The sequence below is a fragment of the Brienomyrus brachyistius genome, chromosome 17 (assembly GCF_023856365.1).
Source record: "Brienomyrus brachyistius isolate T26 chromosome 17, BBRACH_0.4, whole genome shotgun sequence".
Classification (NCBI taxonomy): Eukaryota; Metazoa; Chordata; class Actinopteri; order Osteoglossiformes; family Mormyridae; genus Brienomyrus; species Brienomyrus brachyistius.
The window spans coordinates 15,555,374-15,577,615 of record NC_064549.1 but is presented as its reverse complement, the minus strand read 5'-3'; the positions used below and the strand labels follow the sequence as shown (position 1 = coordinate 15,577,615).

The 22,242-nt window shown below is 40.8% G+C and overlaps 1 protein-coding gene across 2 annotated transcripts in view; it reads left to right on the top strand.

Moving 5' to 3' along the window:
- Positions 1-11,686: 11,686 nt before the first annotated feature.
- Positions 11,687-22,242, top strand: part of rxfp2b (relaxin family peptide receptor 2b) — a 37,053-nt gene continuing 26,497 nt past the window's right edge. For both annotated transcript variants that reach the window (XM_048980701.1, XM_048980700.1), the window contains exons 1-4: positions 11,687-12,005; positions 15,348-15,494; positions 16,490-16,567; positions 16,890-16,995. In XM_048980701.1, the coding sequence (XP_048836658.1) occupies positions 11,915-12,005; positions 15,348-15,494; positions 16,490-16,567; positions 16,890-16,995 (422 nt within the window). In that variant the 5' untranslated portion in view covers positions 11,687-11,914. The remainder of the gene's footprint in view (positions 12,006-15,347; positions 15,495-16,489; positions 16,568-16,889; positions 16,996-22,242) is intronic.

The following is a 22,242-nucleotide window of genomic DNA, read 5'->3' as shown; positions in this document are numbered from 1 at the left end:
GTCAGGTGGGCGTGTCCCATAATTGACTTGGCGACAAAATCACACTACAGACTCAGACTACAGTCTATAACATATATAATGTTTAAAATGACATGACATTACTAAACTAAAAGCACTTTTTTATTATTTTATTACTTAGCAATTATTATACTCCAGTTGATCTAACCACACACACACCTGTAACACAATTGTTTTTTTGTCCTATATCACTCACTGTCAAGGCAGAATGGTTGGTCCTTCAGTGCCACTGTGGTAGTTCGATATACCTCCCCGTTCCTGCCTTCAAAAACCCTGATTTTCCATGGATCTGCTCACCATAACATAAAAGCTAGTTTTTCCAGAAAGGTCGCCACAATCAATTTAAACCAATTTCTGCTACAGATAGTGATCAGTATTACCTCTCGTACAAACTACCTTTGTATTTCAAAGACATTCATTTTTCTTCATCTCTCTCTCTTCCATTTGAGTGTGGGATTTTAATATCACCAACATTTTTTTCCTGATTTTATCTGTAATTAAATGCAGTAATCAGCTGATTTATGATTTTACTTGGCACTGAAAGCAAAAACTCACAAGAAAACAAACTTCTATATGTATGATGGTGCAGTTATAGCCTACAAACCTTAAATTAATGTCAAATGAAAATATTTGCAGACCTACTGATACCACAGTCGTAACTGTAAACCAAATAGCTACAGTATGCTGATGAATCTCCTTAGCACCTCGTTCTTTTTTCTATTAAATGTTTAATCAAAGCATCTTACCCAGTAAATAAGGATGAAAGAAAGTGATTCATCAGCCTAAGTAGATTTATTCTCATCTGTCTTGATGTGTCGGGCTATGAAATACAGGTGTTGCTGATCTAAATTACAGAAGATCAGCCCCCTCCGCTGTATACCCAGATTTTGCCAACCTTTGGAGATGGAAGCAAATTTTGACTGGGATTCAAACAATGAAATATATTTACTAGACCTGCTATCATATGACTGCAAGTGCAAGGATTTGACCGGCATATTGGAGAAATTGAAGCAGTCCTACCCCTTATGCATCTGGCTGCATAAACAGGCATGGATCCTGCTCCAGTGATATAACCTTCCACCAGTTAGTGTGTTTTCTCATCATTGTATATTTTTGTATTAACAGTCGTGTGATATTGCCTTGCATATACTGTATACGTTTTGCAGTCTAATTTCATACATTATCACAATTTTTATTGCAAAATGGAATTGCCGACCATTTTACAGGAAACACAAGTGATATTTCGGATCTCTGTCGTTTTCCATCAATGCAGAAATATTATAATATTCGCAAGTTCTTAAAGCTAATTCACAACAAGAAAATATTATGTGAACATGTAACTCTAAAAACAAATTCAAATACGCTATATGGTCAAAAGTATTGGGACATCTGGCCATTACAGCTACAGGAACGTTAATGACACCACATTCTAATCCATAGGCATCAGTATGGAGTTGGTCCCCCCTTTGTAGCTATAACAGCTGCCGCTCTTTAGGGAAGGTTTTCCACAAAATTTTTGTGTCTTTTGCCCATTCACTCAGAAGAAAGATTTGTGAGGTCAGGCATTGATGTTGGACGTGAAGGCCGAGTTCACAATCTCTATTCTAGTTCATCCCAAAGGTGTCTGATGGGGTTGAGGTAAGAACTCTGTGCGGGCCAGTCAAGTTCTTCCACACCAAACTCACCCAACCATGTCTTTATGGACCTTGCTTTGTGCACTGGGGTACAGACATGCTGTAACAGAAAAAGGCTCTATCCCAAACTGTTCCCACAAAGTTGTAAGTTAGCATTAAGAGTTCCTTTCACTGTAATTAAGGCCATGGAAGCCCATTCCATGAAGCTTCCAGCACACAGTTTTTGCACTGGAATTAACAGCAGAGCTTTGCAGCTTTGCAGTTAAGTAAACTGTTGACAACTTTTACATACTATGCTCCTCAGCACTCAGCAACCCCGTTCTGTTACTTTACATGGTCCCCCACTTCGTGGCTGAGTTCCTGAAGTTCTTAAACGCTTCCACTAATGGGTCTGAATAAAACACCTGAATTAAATGATTAAGCATTGTCTCAATACTTTTGTCCATTTAGTATACCTCAGCAACAATCGTCCAGACACACATACATCTATACACATACATACATATATGCACTTAACCAAAACAAGGGCCTCATTGATTTATCTTTCAAAAGTAATGTCTAATGATTTCTAAATTATATTCCAGATATAATCTAATAATTATTACTGTTATTATTAGGTGGTCTGTCGCGATCTGGGGCGAGCAGACAGGCAATTGTGCGGGCTGGCGTGTAAGGAGCAGGCAAGACAGGCGTAGATCGGGGAAAATAGCGGGTTTATTACGGGACTCAGGTACGGGGAACATCTAGAGCGGACAAAACACACCATAACCACAATGACGGACAAGGGGAACAGGTAAGACCAGGACTTAAATAGGATGGGACTAATCAAAGTAAGCGGACAAAGCTGGAGACGATCAGGGAAGCACACGTGGGTAATCAGGGGGTGTGGCACACACGAGGAGCGGACGAGCCGGGTATGACATGGTCTCATTTGTGTAATATTTGCAAGAAAATTCAGACACTTGCATACAAACAATGGATGGAGCGACTTCTTTAAGAAGTTGTCGTGCTCTACGCCCATTGGTCAATAGCTGGGGACTTGCCTGTCATGTCTGTAAATTTATGCCATTGTGGTCAAACTTGTAATGTTATTGGCGAAATGCCTGATTTGGTAGCAAAAACATACCCATAATTTTACTATATGGCAGTTTCCCTGCTCCATAAAGCTCATTCTAGTCACAGGAGGTGTTTTGTAATGCTGCTGGAAAATAAGACATTCCTGCCTGTGGGATTAAAAATGAGGAGGATAGCATCTTTCACTGTATCTGAGCTTGACTTTTTCTGTCTGAGCCAAAGCACAGATCTGCTACATGCTGCACCTCCCTACCATTCCTTAGTCATTTTATTGATGTTTTTGGTAACCAAAGCTTTTTAAAACAGTGCATTTTTTTAGCTTACTGTGCATTTTTGGAACATTTCTTTTTCAGTCTGTTTCCTGCAGTCCTTCGCAGCATTTTCAGAGGTGGCAAAAAATACCCATTTACTGTAAATCCGAATGTCCTCACAGGAGACAGCAGTCTGATAAAAATGCTTAAGAAAATTGTGCAAATCACACCGCATCAGGTAAAAACGATTCATGAGAAAAGCACATGGCCTTTCCCACATAAATAGCAGTGGTCTGTCAGACATTCATTACAAGGAGTTTCACTTAATTTGTGATAATTTTTTTTAATACATGATACTGGTTTATGTTTATGTGGGGTGTTTCGAGTCCGTTTGCAGGTTTTGCTGCCCCTTTGGCAAGATGCATTTCCTGGTATGACCAGGCTGCACACTCAATAATTACAGTGTGCAAGTGTCCTGTGTGTCATTCAAATAGCAGATACGTCTTTGAACAGCGGCTTTAAAGCATCACAGATGTGGTATGTTCATTTATATTACCTATGTGTTTCTTGCTGGAGTTTTGGTTAAGAATCTTTGCAAAGAGTACAAAAACTATTTCTGTGCTCAATTCCTGTCCTTACACTCAAGCTGCCAGTTCCTTAGTCTAGTAGAGTGGCCTAATTATAATGGAGATATCATCATATCTTACTCTGTTTTGTCATTACCACGATCACACAGCAGGAGGACCGAATCAGGCAAAAAATACCGTTTTTTTCCCCTCAGTGTTGAAGAAGATGCAAATTTCAACTTCTAACAGACCTTTGAAAAACAGTTCTCAGTGCTCAGTCTCCTGTAGTTGAGTTCAGCAGCGAAAGTGTCTGAGTCCGCAGTAGGACAGGTTGCCGTGACAACAGAACAACATCAACCCCAGTATAATTAAATATCATTAATTCATGTCGTGACAGGGGTATCCATCCCAGAGCTGTGTTCTGTTCTGTGTTCTGTTCATGCTCCCTAAACATCATCCTTGAAATAAAGTAATTAAGTACTGAATACTCAGAAGCATTAACCCCATCCCCCAGTTTATGAGTCAGCGGGAGAGTGAATCATACACTCTTGTGAGGCCACTAGAAGGACATAACCTCTATAGATGCCTGGCAGCCTTCAAAAACACATCCACTGTGGTCTCCTTTGTCGCCCAGAATAGACATACAAGGCTACAATATAATGGCGTTCCATAATCTTTAAAGATCTGGAAATAGGCACACTAGCTACAAGTGATTCATCGTTACTCTCTAGACACAGGGTTTTAAATGATTGTTTCCAATAGTAAAACTGCATGTTTATTGAAGCAAATGTATTTTGAACTGGTGGTTAGTGGGTAGTGCCCCCTACAGTGTGTGAGTGGTGTTTTCATGCCCTCACCATCTCACATCTGTATAAGTCTCCATTGAGACCTCCCGTAATGTAAAGACATGCAGCTATGTGAATTTCTGTTTGTAATGTGGCCTGTGTGTGTAGACTCTGCAATGACCTATCATTCCTGTAATCCCTGCCTTGCGCCCTGTGTTCCCTGTAGACTCCGCAATGGCCTATCATCCCTGTAATCCCTGCCTTGCGCCCTGTGTTCCCTGTAGACTCCGCAATGGCCTATCATCCCTGTGATCCCTGCCTTGCGCCCTGTGTTCCCTGTAGACTCCGCAATGGCCTATCATCCCTGTGATCCCTGCCTTGCGCCCTGTGTTACCTGTAGACTCCGCAATGGCCTATCATCCCTGTGATCCCTGCCTTGCGCCCTGTGTTCCCTGTAGACTCCGCAATGGCCTATCATCCCTGTGATCCCTGCCTTGCGCCCTGTGTTCCCTGTAGACTCCGCAATGGCCTATCATCCCTGTGATCCCTGCCTTGCGCCCTTTGTTTCCTGGGTTAGGGTCCAGGCACACAATGACAATGTATTGTAGCATAGTTCCCTCATATCCACAGGTAATACATTCCAGGACCTACCTCAGATAACAGTGAAGTATCCGCAGACCCCATATCTAATGCGATTTTTGTGTACATACATATGGTAAAGTTTGATAAATTGTGCACAGTAAAATGCTACCGACATTAAATACAATGATAAAAAAGTATGTTGTACATTATTATACAGTACTACACAGGAATGTGCTCTCTAGAACGAAAGGGATTCTGACGTTTTTACAGCACTGACACTGCGATAACGCAGCTAGGAATGCCATTGGTGAGAATGCTACATTCAGCCGGGATGAGAGCTCTGCAGGGAAGGGAGGGTACAAAGGGAGAACGGGCTGGTGGATTTCATCATGCTAAACCTTTACTCACTTGGTACACAGTTGGAAACTTATGAACCATTTTTTTCTGGAATTTTCCATTTTTAGACCACGGTACGGGGGTCTCACTGTATGTGTTTCCCAACCTTTTTTCTGAGGCGACACACCTTCCATAGGGCAGCATTTTGAAAAACACTAAAATGAGCGATGGATGGATGGATAGATTGGATGGATGGATTGGATGGATAGATTGGATGCATACTGCTCCTGGAAATTCATGAAATTCGTGGAAAGTCACAATGAATATTCACTTCATTCTGCTATGCAGAAAAAATAATTTCCCTTAGTCGTAATCTACAAAGAATATATTCTAGGGAATAAATATGTATAGTATTTCATTTTTAGTAGTGGGTCCTCACACTGGCATCCCATTCAGGCTGCCAGGTACGTGAATAAAATGATCGGGATTGATTTATACTGTAAATGCTTTGTATAATGCCTACTGCAGCCCTCATATCAATGAATTAGGAAACATGGAAAGCCAGGCAGAGGGCAGGATGCTCTGGGGGGATGCCAGCTGTATCATTACTACACCTAATAATGATAATGACAATAATAGTAGTAATACTGTGATGGGGTGGTGCCCTGTCCTGTCTTATTCTCTGCCTTATACCTATAGCTCTGGGATAGGCTACAAACCCCCTGCAACCCTTACTAGGACAAGTGGGTATAGAAAGTGAATGGATGGATGGATATTAAGATATAATATATAGCACTCCATGGACCAGCGTAACTGTCTGTCTGTTGTTATAGGTTCCCCTCTGTTTAGCCAAGATTACATGCAGGGGGTTGGAGTCATTGTCCAGTATAGCCCACAGTTTCCTGAGTGCCCCGTTATCCATCAATGAATCCAGGCTGGCTCCTAGAATTAGGTTTCTTAATTAGGTTGTGGAGCTTTTTGCATCCCCATGCACTGATACTGTACATTGATGCCACTGCCCCAACACACCACTGCATACAAGACTGCACTCACAACAACTGCCTGGCAGAAATCAAGCAGATATCAAAGGATCTTAGTCTCCTCAGGAAAACTATATGGAAAATTATACAGTAGGCATGTGTGTGTGTGTTTGTGTGTGTATGCAGTTCTCTGAACTTTACATGCATCATGTACAATATCTCCTGACAAAAAGACACTCTGGTCTTAATACACTCATATATTTCATGAAGAATAACAAAGGATAACAATAATAACAAAAAAGAATGAGAGGAAAACGTATTAAATGGAAACATTGCCATGACACAATTATTGGCAGTTTGAAAAAAAATAACTAGATTGTTATTGCAATGAAATTACTCACCTGCGAGTTTCAGTGCTCACATGACCTGTATTACCCAATGCATGATCCCTTCAGTAGTTCCCTTTCTTGAATGGCAAGAGAGCCATCTAAGATGGCTATTATCACCAAGCACAAGGGTACAAGGTCATCTCCAAAGACTCTGGAATCCCTGTTTCAACAGCTCACAATGTTATTAAGAGAATTGCTGCTCTTGGTCAAGACATGCTGGGAAGAGACAAATAGATTAGAAAAGTAAAAAGCTTGTGCAAATTGCAGAAAAAAAACATGTAAAACATTCATATAATTATCATGTAAAATATCTATACCATATGCAGACATCTCACCTCTCCTGGAAGTTAGGGGAGTCTCCCACGAGCTAATAGCAGCTGCCTGACAGCAGCTGCCTGACACCCGCGAATGATGTGCAATATTCCAGAGACCTGCTGCTCTGCTATTCAGCGGCGGTAAAATAAGTCAGCAAGAAGTTTTATCTCTGCAACCTTGCCCCAACAGGTCACCCTCTAGCTCCAGTTGGCAAATTCTGCTGCCAGCACCCTGTAGTTGACAAAGCTGCAGTATTACAGTAATACTGCACAAGCCTCATGGATAGCCCCCACCAGAATCACGCCTCATCCCCCACCCTGAAATCAATATCAATATGCTGCACACTAAACCAAAAAGGTCTTTATGGGTAAGGGCCAAGGAGGACAGCACTGCTGAAAGAAAAACATAAAAAAGCAAATCTTTGCCAAACCTACCTAGAGAAACCACATTTCTTCTGGGAAAATGGTCTATGGACAGATGAAACCAAAGTAGAACTTTTCAGCAATGCTGACCAGCAGTTAGTTTAAAGGCAACAAAATGTAGTAGATAAGGAAATGTGCACCCTGACTACAGGAAAATATGGTGGAGGATCCGTAATGCTGTGGGGCTGCTTTGCGGCCACTGGTACTGGAGCGTTTCAACGTTTTAAAGGATTCATGAAGTCAAAGGATTATTAAGGCATTTTAGAGTGAAAGGTGCTACCCAGTGTCAGGAAACCATGCTCGGGTCGAACATCATGGGTTCTCCAGTAGGACAATGATTTGAAGAACATGTCAAAAAGGACAAAGGAATGGTTGAAAAAGTAAGCTGGACTGTTTTAAACTGGCCAGCAATTAGTCCTGGTCTCAACTGGAGCAAAACCCTTTGAATAGAAATCTGTGGTTCGGATGCTGAAATTGAAGAGTGGGAGAAACTGTACAGAACTTTACAGATTCTGCAGCTACAGGAAACGTTTGAAGATTGTTATTGTTGCCAGTTGTTTGCGCAGCCATATATTAATAAAGGGTTAATGTCATATTTTCTGCGAAATCTCTATATTTAAATTGAAAATGCATATTTTATTGAAAGATCATACGATAAAAATTGTGATGATACAAAGGTGATACATTTCTAGTTATTCCTCAGGATGTTGCACATGATAAAAAAACAATATAGAGGTGCCAGTAATGTTTACCAGTGCTTTGTATAATAAAGTCTGTACAGTTAGGTTCACAGAAGATTTATAGCAAGTGAGCAGCATGAAGAGCAACATAAATCAAGTGTTGTCTCCTAGCTTGTGAGAAGTGTTCTTGTTCAGTTATAGCATGGCTGCTGTCCTGACTCTCGGTGTGTGGTATTTGTATGTTTTCCACTCTGTTTTGCAGGTTTCCTCCTACAGACAATGCAGCTATGTAAAGCAGCCTCTCTAAATTGTCTCCCATTGTGAGTGTGTGTCCCATGATGGACTGTCATCCCATCAAAGTAATACTCACACTTTCCATGCTCAGTTCATTCTAATTTCTGTATGTATTGTTTCTTTTCATTATATTTCATTTGCAATACTCGGGGGGATTTAAAGTATAATGCCATTTGCTTGTTAGTGTGTTGGTAACACATTCTGATTGCATGGATGTCTGGATGAAGTGTGTACATTTAGTGTTCTTTGCAATGTAAATTATTTGATTTATTTTTTCTTTTTTGAGTTACTTTTTTGGTTGCTGGGAAAGTCTTGTTTCTGTCAAAATGAAGCAAGTAAAGCTAATTAAGGAAGCATGATGTTGGACTAATCCACAAAGCTATCATGACACAGGAGTGGGAGTTTTAGTAAAATTCACTTTCTTAGTATTTTGTTTCATTTTTTGATTTGGGTAGGTTTGATTTAGTTATGGGTTTATGTTGCATGTAGATAACTTTTTGCGTTGGTCTGTCTGTCTCTCTGTCTGCCTGTCTATCTGCCTGTTTGCCTGTCTGTCTCTCTGTCTGCCTGTCTGTCTCTCTGTCTGCCTGTCTGTCTCTCTGTCTGCCTGTCTATCTGCCTGTTTGCCTGTCTGCCTGCCTGTCTTTCTGCCTGTCTGTCTCTCTCTCTGTCTGCCTGTCTGCCTGCCTGCCTGCTTGACAGTCTCTCTGTCTGTGTCTGTCTGTCTGTTTGCCTGCCTGCCTGTGTCTGTCTGTCTGTACCAGCTTAAATTTAATTGGTCCCAGTGGTGACACAGTGGTGTAGTGGTTAGCACTGTTGACTCACCCCTCTGGGACCAGGGTTTAAGGCTCCAACATGGCTTCATCTATGCGGTGTATGTTCTCTCCATGTTGTTGTGAGGGTTTCCTCTCTGGTTTCCCTCCACAGACCAAAAACACTAATTGGAGTTACAAAATTGCCCGTAGGAATGCTTGGGTGAATGACGGATGTGTGACTGTGCCCTGTGATGGGTTGGCACTCCATCTTGAGTTGTTTCCTGCCAAGTGCCTATAAGCTCAGGACCCCCACTGAATAGGTTAAGTAGTTACAGAAAATGGATTAATAGTTGGACTTCTTTGTTATACGCCAATGGTTAGTTTTATTATGTTCTTCTTGTAGGTAATTTCAATTTAAAAAGACTTTTCTTTATAACTACTTGGTCCCATACACCTTCCAAGGTGTCTCCTCCCTTATGCTCTCTGCTTCTTGAGAGGCTCTTGGCCCCCCTGCAGGGGTGCTTTAATATACGGGCTTCCCGGGGCTGAAGCTCAGGGTCCTCTGCTAAGAATTAGATTTTTAAACATTTTAGACCCCACCCCCCAGTCAACAACTTGAGTCCTCAGTAGTTTCATAGAACGTATCAGTAATTTGCAAATCAAACAATAATTTAACAATTTATTTCCAGTGTAAGAACCTGGGGTGAGTTTCCCAAAGCCTCCTTAATGCCACATCATTTGTAGGTTCTATCTTTTAACATAGAATTTATGAACGACTCAGCGTTAAGAAGGTTTTGGGAAACCCTCCCCTGATTGGTACCATTGATAGGCATTTCGTGTACCTTATTAATTTGCCACCATATGGCCCAATTCTGATTAATATTACAACCTGGTCAAATTGTACACAGGGCTGGTATGGTGGCATTTGTCAAACTGCCTTGAATTTCTGCCTGGAAATGGAGGAAATGTGTCTGTTTCGGCTTGCTGCTGTCCTGGTTTCTCTAATTATGCAGCTGTGTTTAATTGTGGGTGCTGTTTTTCTTTTGGGTGTAACAGTGGGAGGATAAATGAACAGGATCAGGCTAACAGGCAGGTTTGAAGATACTTGTAGACAAACTGATATGTTAACTGCTGTGTCTGTAAGTGAGTGCTCGACTTCGCATAAAAATTAAATAAAAGCTGACTCGGGTTTTGATCGGCGGTGGCCAGGATGGTTGCTGTGTAGGACAGTGTGTGAATGAATTCACCACCACTTTCTGGATGGTAATTGGTCTCAAAGGCTCTAAGAATTTATAGAGATGGCACAGCTTGTGGTTTTAAGTCTCTCATATAGAGGATTAATGGAGCGGGAGACAGGAAGCTTCGCTGGGTATCTCCCATGTTGCTCACTACTATCTCTGACACAGTAGTCCCACAAATTGTCACTTGTTTCTCAGGTAATCCATGACCCAGGAACCTATGGGACACCACCTTGCATCTCTTATAGCTTGCTCCCTATAGGTTGGGTGATGTTGCCGTGGAGAAGTTGAAGAAAATGAGCTTGACCATGCTACCCTTCAGGGCTGGAGTGGGATTAAAAATTCGCCCTGGAATTTGAGGCCCTCCGTGATATATTTTGCCAAATGGGGATGAGGATGCTGCCCAGAATATCAGATGTGCCTGGACCAGGTGGTCTTGGACAAAGTGTTGGGTTTTGTAATAAAGCACACGATAAAGCTTTGTAATAAACCTTTGAAGGTTTTCATTGGATTTTGATTTTAAAGCTAAAGATATGTAGGGACACTGGGACACCCCTTCGTAGGTGCTTGTACTGTACAGCTGTGGCACATGTGCTGGAAAGTTCTGTCCTTACTTGGAGATGTACAGTGTTTGAGGGGGAGTAGGGCTTGAGGTCTTTGGGGAAGCGTCTTCTGTGGCGCGATGGAAAGAAGAGGTTGCTAGAGAGGTACGTTTTGTCCTTTTCATGATCTGTGGTTTGTAACTGAGGAAGCAGCAGACTGTCTTTGTGGGGATTATAAAGTCCACAGAGAAACCGAAACAATCAGAAATGCAGTCCCTCGATGTCCTCACCATACGTCTCACAAAACATATTCCAGTTGGGCAACTCTAAATCTTTATTTCACGCACATTAAACACGTCAGTGATACATTATAAGAATGATCGAGCATCGTTTTGAAACTTATATTACCAGCACATGACCTTCTTAATATAATGTACAGATTTAATTAAAAATGTATACAATTTGGAATACATAATCGAAATATACTACAGCAATTCATTTTACACGCCTTATATTTATCCTATAACTTTAACAGCGATTCGATTTTTAAAATACTTTCCTTTTATTAATGGATCTTTGAAGTTAATTTGGAAATTTCCAAAATGATTGTTTTTATAAAATTTTCCCTGGTGTTCAGAATTCAGTTGATATACATACGAAATCTGTAAAAGTTGTGGTATATTTAAGGTTCTCCGGTTAATTGCATATTTGCAGTCTATGTTGTTATATTACCGTTACAGTATGAAATAAAGTTGGCTTTGAAAATGATCACTCATCTATAGCTACCTGCGGGCAACAGCTGTTTGTAGCAACAGCAAGAAGAACGACACATTGAAACAAGTATCCTCGCGCTCAGCATTCGTCTTGTGCTCAATTCTCGTGTTGACAGTCTTGTTTTCGTATGACTTGTATCAATTGTCAGCTGTTTCAGAGTTAGCCTGGCCATATTTCTAGGTTTTTATTGTTGTTGGATTTTTGGGTTTACTTTGTAAATCCCGTTTTTAGCTGGTAAGCAGTTTTCTGGGAAGACTCGCTTTTCTGGACATAGAAGAAATGCGATCAGTCAAACTCGGACCGTCCGTAATTTGTTCGGATGAACGTGTAATTGTGTTGGTCATTCACTTCTTATTCTCAGCAAGCGAAGGTAAGAACTACACATCAATGATACTTTAAACTGTTAGAAGTTTTAATGTTTAGTTTTGTGTGTGTGTGTGTGTGGGGGGGGGGGTAGTTTTCTGAAGATTTCACATTTTGGGGCTCTTTTTTAGGGGGACTCTAAACTCATTTGTGTTATATTTGTGTCAGTTAAAAATGCTTCAGCTATAATAGTTTAGTATTTAGTATAATAGTATTATTTAGTATAATAGTATAATACTTTTTGACAGAGAGATAGCTTTCTCTTTTTGTAATATTTAAAAATATTTTATTTTTATAAATTGTATTCATTTAAATGGGTTTAATTCCACACAAGCGTTGAGTGATTATTATTATTATTATTGTTATTGTTATTGTTATTGTTATTGTTATTGTTATTGTTATTATTATTAGTTCAACGTGCTTTCAAAAGCAGATATCTTTCGTTCGTTTGCTTTGTTTGACTTTTGTATTTTGTTGTCATTACGGAATGATTAAGCCAAACAGTATATCATTATTGGAACTAAGAGTACTGGATCTATTTTATTCATACGTACGACCCCGTAAACTCCCCGTAATTAAAATGATATACAAAATACAGAACGCACTGTACCCAGTTTTGCGCATATGATATATTCACAATGTATCCTTTCCCTCAGCAAACAGTGAATTAGCTCATTCGAGGTCAGGTAGGTTCTTTGAGGCGTTAGATGTGTTTCTTTAGAAAAATATATACAAGGCATTTTGATATTAAGAAGTTAATTCCACAACATTCGGAAGCGAGTTAGATACGAAAGATTAAAAGTAGGGTGATGTATGAAACACTCCTCCGAAAATAATACTTCTTAACGGCGATCAGTAATACTGTAAATAAATACTTAATAGCTAGATTAGGGTGATCAGGGCAGATTATACCAGGTCGCATTCGATTGGTCCTTAATTACAATTGGTACGCCTCAACAAGAAAGTTAAAATCTTTATTATTATTATTGTTATTATTATTATTCTGGGATCCAATAATAAAAAGAGACCAAACTTAAACAGCTCCCAGAACTATTTCTTGGTCAGGTAATATAGGGATGGGGGGGGGGGGGGGGGGGGGGTGGAGTTGAACTCGACTTCAACCAGCGGCTGAATGAAGTACAGGCGAAAAGAATGACCAAGATCCTCTAACCCTACTTAATAATCTGGCACTGAACATGAAGGGCGGATGAACAAAACTTCCTAAGATATGAACTGCTGTTCTTTAACATGACCCCCTTACTCTTTACCTGGTGCAATTACTTAGCGTACAGTATTAATTTAAAGGCAACAGGGTAAAAACTGGACAACTTGCACAATACATTGTATAGTGTAATGCTTCAGAGCCACCTTTGACAGATCACATCTGAGGTATTTGTGTTTGGTATTCAGGAAGGACCATAGATGTTTAATAGTGAGAGTACCTTCGTATTGGAGGCAAGAGCAAAGTAAAAACCCAGAGAGGATGGGACACAGACAGTTAATAAAGGCAGCTCATAGCAAGGGGGGGCTAAGGTCATGTTCTTGCTGGTCTACATAGCCAAAGAAGGCTTTCCTCAAAGGTCTTTCTATCCACTGGTTACCAGTAGAAAGTCCAAAGAAAGAAATCTTCGGAGAAACCATAGTGCAATAAACGGCTGTTGTTGTAAGGACGCGGTTTAATTATAACGTGCGTCAGCCATAATTAAAGAAGATCTTGGATCACTTATAAAGGAAACATAAAAGCATAATAGATTTCATCTTCCTTCATGGAAGCTTTGTGTAACCCATAATAGCCACAGAGAGAGAGAGAGAGAGAGAGAGAGAGAGAGAGAGAGATACCGTAGAGGGAAAATTTTCTTGTTACAGCAACCCAACGATATGTAGCATCATATAATATATGTCACATAATATACATTACAACAGGCACGTAAAAAAAAGATAAAATAAGTAAAACAAAAACAAAGAATAATGTACAAAAAGTAGCCTAATAAACTACAAATCATTGCTAGTATTGTACAAGTAGCATGCAAGTAATGTAGTAGTTTATAACAATAACATGAATTAATCTGCAGGGCAGTGGTGGTTGGTAGCGATGATTTACTGAAGTGCTCCTTGTTAATAGGTATGCATAAATGTAACCTTTACAACTATAGTCTTGTTATCTTTATAAAATGTTCCTGCAAGCCTAAAATAACATTATCACGATAAAACACACTTGGCGGTATCTCTGTAGTAAATCACCAGTGTCCCTACTGGCAGGAATGCAGTAGTGTGGCGGGGGGGGGCACTTTTATATGCTTACAAATTTTCTTTCCTTTCAGTATTAAGTTAACAGTAATGACTGGCAGAGGGAAAACTCTCTGTATATTCCAGAGGTCCCATAAGTGAAAAAAAGTCCTAAAAGCAACATATGTTTGTTCAACGGCATAACGTTCCCAGATAAATAAGCAAAAGGAAGGGAAAAAAAAGTTGCTCAAGTACTTCCCAGCATGCTTTGCTTCACCTGCCATGCGGCAGACAGCAAGAAGACTTATAGATGTGCTCTTCTGACATATTGAAAGCCAGTAGGTGCCACTCAATGAACATTGTTCTAGAAGAGGGTCTTTATTACTAACACAAAGATTAAAATCACCCAGAAGTCCTTTGTGATCTCTAAGCATAAATAAACGAATTAATAAAAAAAAATAATTCCAAAACAGATGTGAAGGTTAAAATAAAATAAATTTGTCCTTCTGAGACGTGAAACATTCTGAGTTGTTTTTTGAATCCCAGCTCTGATTTAACACCTCATTCCTTCTGTTCTCTCTCAAGAGACACAAAGACGAGTACATGAGCGTGAAGGTGGTCATTTTCCATAGTGTCCATTGTTTGTCTGTATCAAGCTACACGTCTACAGTGCTGGTGTTTACCGCACTCAAACCATGTATTTGTGTTGGGCCATTAAGGTCTGGGAGTCCTCTGTTGGCCACAAAATCACTACACTAGGTGGGCGGGGGAGCCAGAAAAGGCCACAGGAACAACAAATACAACCCTGGGTTTGTCATTAGTCCTAATGATTTAAGGCATTAATTGTGCCACAGCTGTGGGCAAATGCCAGACCTCAATAACAGGAAACACTAATGCTGTGAACTGATGATAGGAAAGGGGTCTCATTGTGAAAAGAGAAAAAAAAACCATGATCCAAAACCATGTGATTCTAAATGCCTTCTAGTATTCTATCTTGTATAACTGAAGATAAAGAGACCTGAGTGATGTACGAGTGAAATAATGTGACCCATTGTATGAGAAACATGCTCCAGTGTGACAATGCCAGTCTGTCACTAAGGTGCTGCCCTCCTGCCCTCTGTAGTGTCCGCCATGGTGGCTGACGAGATCCGCTTCAAAGGATGTCTGCTGGGGGACTTTCCATGTGGGAACCTGAGCATCTGCTTGCCACAAGGGCTGCACTGCAATGGCCACCCGGACTGCCCGAACGGCGCCGACGAGGAGAACTGTGGTGGGCTTCTTACTGAGGAACTCTAGCAGCATCCTGCAAGGAAACTTATGTTGGAATCATTAACATGAAACAAAACTATGAAATTATTATCAGTATCTATTTCCACTAATACTGCTGCTGGTTCTCTATAGCCATTTGCTGAATCAAACTGAAACGTTTCTCAAGTGTGTCTTTCTTGCATTTCATTTTCAAGTTGTTTTCTCGTTAACATAAGAGTTAATTTTTTTCATTATTATTAACATTGAAGGTAATGCGAATATACAATGTGTAAGAACTATTCGGAGAAAGTAGATCCAAGGTTAAGGCTGATTTTTTTCCTGTATTTCAGCATAGAATCTATGCAATCGGCAGCCACATAGCTGCGTACCCTACACTGTAGCCTGATGCCTGTAGTTACATTTCTGGGGAGGTGTGTGTCAGGCTTAGGGTTTGAGGTTACAAAGAAGCATAAATCAGCCTCTAGCTAAGCAAAATTTGAGTTGCCACCACCATATGATAATGGGTCCCTTGCAGGGAAATTCTCCTGCTCTCCATGACACATATGTAGGTGAGAGCAAGTTTGGCAGTGAAGGGCAGCCACCTGCAGCAGTGCCCATGCAGCTTGGGGTTAAGGGCCTTGCTCAAGGGCCCACACGAATGTAACTATTCTATCAAGGCGGAGGCTCAAACCAGCAACCTTCTGGTCGTAGGTTTAGCCTGCTCTGCCACACACTGCCCTTTTGAAGTATCAACAGGCGAAATATTTCTAAACCAAAAAATCAAGATGCTGTGTACATCATCCAGCTTTTTAACTCAGTTGATGGTCGTGTTTTTGGCCTCCGTTGGGTCAGACGTCAAACAGTACTCTTTCTGAGTTTCAAAACCACATGTTTTTTGTGAGATCTCTTTTGACTGTACCCTACATCCAGCAAACACAGAGCTTAGATCCCTTCAGCTTCCCTCCTGTCTCACATCCTCCAGCCACTGAAGTAAAGCAGCTTCTTCTCTCCCCACAGGGGACAACAGCGGCTGGGCAGACTTCTTTGATCGAGTTGTTCGCCGGACCGACCCGCAGGACCTAGCCAGCGACTGCTGTGAGTGTAGGTGCCAACTAGGCACCCAAAAGGCTTGTGTGAGGCCTAGTAACTGCAGCGGAAAACAAACTGAAACATTGCATTAGTCAACACTTTTAACCATTGCCTCTAGTAAAATTACATAAGTGGTTGAATTATTAAAGGCCTCTCTTAAGGATGTAATGGAAGCATTTTGAAAAGGGGGACCATTTCATCATAAATTGAGTTCCCATTTAGAAGTAAGGTCTAGCCTGCATTGTGCATCTTGAGAAGAAAAATAATTAGAAGAATGATGTCTATTCTAGCAGTTTCCATTGTATGATCATCATCTTTTTTTTTGCAGTGCTGGAAAAGTATCTGGATGACTGCAAGTGCATTCAGACTGAGCTCCAGTGTGTGCATCTAAACCTGGACACTGTCCCACAGGCCCCCAGGAATGTCACCTCACTGTAAGTCCCTCTGTGACACATGTCTTTCCTCTGAGTTTGGCACTAAATGTTGCACGTGGTCAGAAGCACCACTAGAGATTTTGGGACCCATGAAAGTACATCAGGCTGCCCCCCCCCCCCCCCCCCCCCCAACCCAGACCAATCCAGCTCTGTGCAATTGCTATAACCACATACTGCGCTCCAAAACCCACATGACCCAATCAAAGTATTAACAAGTTTAATCATTTTATTAACTTTACCTTTGTAGACTGGTAGCTACGGAAATGTTCTGTATTTATTACTGTCAAAACAATGTGTTCCATTATTGAGTACTTTTCCTGTAAACAAACTGGACTTTTTGTTAATATCTATGCAGTTAGCTCTGTGTTAAGCTAACTACTGTCTGAATTATCTGGCTGCCTACTTCAGCTGGGGGGTCGTGTTTGGGGAGGGGTGATTTGCTGAAGGTGCATTTGTGCGTGACTCACCAGGGCGGAACTGATTTAGACAGTGAGCGTGAATTATATTAGCTTTCTCCATATTCAATTTAACATTAAATTTCTAATAAAGCAGCAAATTGAAAACTTCCTTTTAATGAAAAGATAAGTTACCAAGCACATTTTATTGTGTAATTATTTGTTAGACTAACAAGCTAATTTTATTAACATTAACATTAGCTATAGATGGGCACAGCCAAATCGTAATGTAAAAAAATTGACTTTTTGCTGATTAAAAGAGAATCAGCAACTGCCACCCTCTCATTTGTCTTTCAAAATTTTGTGTCTTTACTGTTTCTTTTCTTATAACCTTATAATATTATTTATTTTTCTGCACACTAACGTTTATAAAGGGTACGCTGGCTAGCTGACACTGGCTAACCAGTGTGTGGTGAGGGGGAAGGCAGAGCTCAGTCATTCCAGTTAAAACACAATGGGGGGGGGGGGGGGGGGGGGCAGGTACAGAGGATGTCTCATACTGTATGCTTGTTTTTTGCAGTACAATTATGTTCGAAATATTTTAGGACCCCTGTCACTCAGGGAGTCTTGGAATCACCCTCACTCCCTCCACCCTTTGCATGTCGTAATTGTGTAGTTGTTATCAGTAACTGACCTCGGTCTTTTTCATACATGAGACCGATGTTGAAAATATGACAGCTATAGCAGTGGTCTAGGGGAGTTGGGGGGCATGAATACCCTGGGAGAGTCGGAGGGCCCAACACTGTAGAGGGGCTCCCAGAACCTGGCAATAGGTTCTCCCCCCCCCCCCCCCCCCCGCCCCACTCTGTAGTTCTTTAGAATGAAAGTGCCAAGCCCAGCAGGGGGGCCAAGGTGACATTTTTCAGGGGCCCAGAATTCCGAGCTACACCCTTGGTAGTTTATGTGTGAAAGTAACACTTGAATTCCTTGACAAAACAACAGGATCCAGGCTGATGAATTTAGTATCTAAATCCACCACGTTGGGGGCGGCATGGTGGTGCAGTGGTTAGCACTGTGGCCTCACACCTCTGGGACCCGGGTTCGAGTCTCCGTCTGGTTCACATGTGTGTGGAGTTTGCATGTTCTCCTCATGTCGTCGTGGGGTTTCCTCCGGGTACTCCGGTTTCCCCCACAGACATGCTGAGGCTAATTGGACTTGCTAAATTGCCCGTAGGAATGCATGTGAGAGTGAATGGTGTGTGAGTGTGCCCTGCGATGGGCTGGCCCTCCATCCTGGGTTGTTCCCTGCCTCATGCCCATTGCTTTCGGGATAGGCTCCGGACCCCCCACGACCCAGTAGGATAAGCGGTTTGGAAAATGGATGGATGAATCCACCACATTACTGGCTTTGGAATTCCATCTGATTAGTGTTAAAGGGTAGATATGTAGATATGATGTTCTATTAATTTTTAATCCTCTTGGATGATCTTTTTGGGAACTGACCTGCAGGTGGTTTCATCTGTGGATGTACCAGTCAGTTTCTGCATCTTTTGGCAGGGTGGACTAATGCTAGGATCATACATTTGGCCGCAAAGCAATTGGATGATTTAAACGGTATTTTTATGGTGCCAGGGGATGTACGGCTGCACCTAGAACCTGTTAAGCAATGTAATTGCTATATCCAGACAGACAAAATGCACGCAAATACATTTCGGTAGCATCAATGCTATTTTTCTTTGTCAGCTGTCATTTCCACTTTATAATCCTTTAAGGAAAGTCTTATCATGCATGTGCACAAAGCCTTATTTTCCTTTTGAATTCTTCTGATTGTATAAATACTTTACCCTCTTAAGTGGGGGATGTGTGGGATGTCATTGATGCTGCATTAGCCATTCTCCATCTTTTTGGGGAAATTATTTTTTAATACGTGACAAATGTTCTGTTCGTCAGAGTATCAGGTTCAGCCTCTGTGTTTCTTTCAAAGTATGAGTAGCTTGGTTTTGCTTACTTTTCAGGCAGGAAGTATATATGACATATATATGATGGTCGTGTAGTATATATACAGTAATTTAATCAGAGGTGGGTAATTCAGGTTCAGCTCATTCAAGATTCAGGTTAAGAGACTTTGTTTCAACCAACCAGTAGAGTATAAAGAGTCACAGTGACAGTACTCAGCTGGTTTGATGAAACATTGGATGACTCTTGGTCTGGTTTTACTCTTTGGACCTGAACTACCCACCTCTGAATACAATATATGTAAGTAAAACTCAGTGACAGGTTTCTTACATGTGCATCCTCATTAAGACAAACAGGCCACTCCTGCAAACACTGAATTATGGGAAAGTGGCAACTGTGTGTGTGTGTGTGTGTGAGTGGGTATACCTATCCTTATGGGGACACAATGTCCTCATAATGTGATAAATATCCATTTTTTTCCCCTTATGGGGACCGGTTTCCTGGTCCCCATAAGGGAAAACTCTATTTTATAAAAATCAGTTACTGCTATGAAAAAACTAAAAATGCACAAACTCTTGTATTTTGCTTGGTTACTTATGGTTATGGTTAGGGCAGGGTGGGGGTTAAGGTTGTCATAGTTAGCGTTAGCATTTTCCCATAGAAGTGAATGAGCGGGCCCCATAAGGATAGGTATACCCTACGTGTGTGTGTGCGTGTGTGTGCAGTACACTAGAATGCAATGGTGCGGGTCTCCTTGCCAATGTAAGGCTCCAGCACAACCCCATCAACCCAAACCAAAGCATGTCAATGTACTTGTACAGAAAACTTAATGAACAGCTATTCAATATAAATCAAGCAATTAACACGCAGTCTAATAATTCCTCCTCCCTCATTCCTTGTACATCTGTTTTGTTCCCGAGTATCTTTCTTAATTGCTTCAATTATATTCAAAAATAAGTATTTTAAAAATGATATTACATCAATACTACACCAGAACATGCCATTCTAAAAACATTAGGCACGAGTTCACATTTATCTTTCTTTGTCTGTTTCATTTTACACTGTTACTTTTATCCATGCTCTGTCCAAAAAAAATCCAGTTTTTGGTAAACCATCCTACAAAGCTTCTACACCCTGATAATTCTCTTTGTCGGCACTGTGTAAGTGTTGTTTGAGCAGCAAGACTGCAAGAGGAGCATTGTCACTGGCTCTCTGTATAGACCTTTCCCCAAACAAGAAGTATAATTGAAGGGAGCTGTTTACTGGCTGCTCAGATGTGATAGTGCTCATCAGGGCATGGAAAAATGATACAGAAGGTTTTTCTTGATGCTCTGTACCCTGTGCACCAGTTTACAACAGTCAAATATTTGCACTACATTAAAATGATCCATGTTCTATACTGTACCTCTGCACTCTCCATATAATATCTCAGCCTTTGTTTCACTGTCTAAGTCTATTACAAGACTGGTATATTTTACAGTGGGTATTAGAAGTCTTATTGAAATTTCAGATTTTCATGATGCAAAGCCAGAAAGCAAGATAAGTCACGTGAGAATATTACCCATCTTTAGTGTGACAATGCAACCAACAAAATACATGAGAAAAAGAGATAATTAACAGGACAAAATGCTGAAATTTAAGAAGTCCGCTACACCCTGGTTTCAAAGGTGTGCATGCCCATTAATCATGGGGCTGTCGTAGTGTTCAAAGGAATAAGATTCAAAATCAGGTCCATAGATAAGCAGCATGCACCCACCATCAGAGAAAGTGATTCGATGACCCCAAACAAAAGTCAGCAATATCTGTAGGATTTCTGTGAGATATCCATGGTCCACATGGATGTAATAGAACACATATGATATCTTATTGCTGAAAGGTGCTGGCCAGGAGAGGGGTATCAAGGAATATCAGGGGATGTACCGTGGAACACTGTGATCTTCAATAAGTGGAGCGAATGTGGCTCCGTGGGGGTATTGCTAAGATCAGGATGACCCTCCAAAGATGAGGACAGGACAAGGAGAAAGCAGGGAAGCTTTCAGGCAGCCTACATTAAAGGAGATGCAGGAATTCCTGGCAGGTAATGCTCACTCCATGCATGTCACAGCAATATCCGGTATCCTGAGCATGTTTAGACTATGGCGTGGGGTGATGCTTCTCAGAAAAAGGAACATTCAGGCCCATCTAAAATTTGCAAGAAATACCTTCTAGCACTCTGGACCATGCATGTGAGAAAACGTCTTATGGTCTGATTAAATGATACAAATAACATAGTCTTACTTCTAAGAGACAGTCCATCATCCAGAGATCATTTACTGTGGAGTTTTGGGGTGGCAAGATCATGCTTAGGGCTGCTTTTCATCCACTGGGACTCAGGGGCACCAGTCAAGATAGATAAGATGGTGAGAGGCTCCTAATATCAAGACATTTTAGCCAAAAAAAAAATGCTGTCAGAAAGCTAAAAATGAAGAGGAATTTTTGCTTCCAGAATGACAATGAGCCAGAGTGTACAGTACAGCACTGTGCAAAAGTCTTAGGCACTCAAAAGAAATGTTTAATGCTGTTTATCTGGGCAGTACGTGCACATTTTCTTACAAGAAAAAATCTAATTTAACATAAGAACATATGAAAATTACAAGTAACACAATAAAAACTAGTAATTTTTACTAGTTTTTATTGTGTTACTTGTAATTTTCATATGTTCTCCAAAAAGTTACTGATATCTACTTGGATAGCTAGATGAACATCACTTCAGTTCCCAAACTTCTCCTCAGTGGCACCCAAACCATTCTATGTATTTATTAAATTTCACCACCAGCTCGCTTAATTAATTAACTTAATTAGTTAAAAAATCGAACGAGATATTGAATAGATATATGAGGTGGGCTAGTGGTCAGGT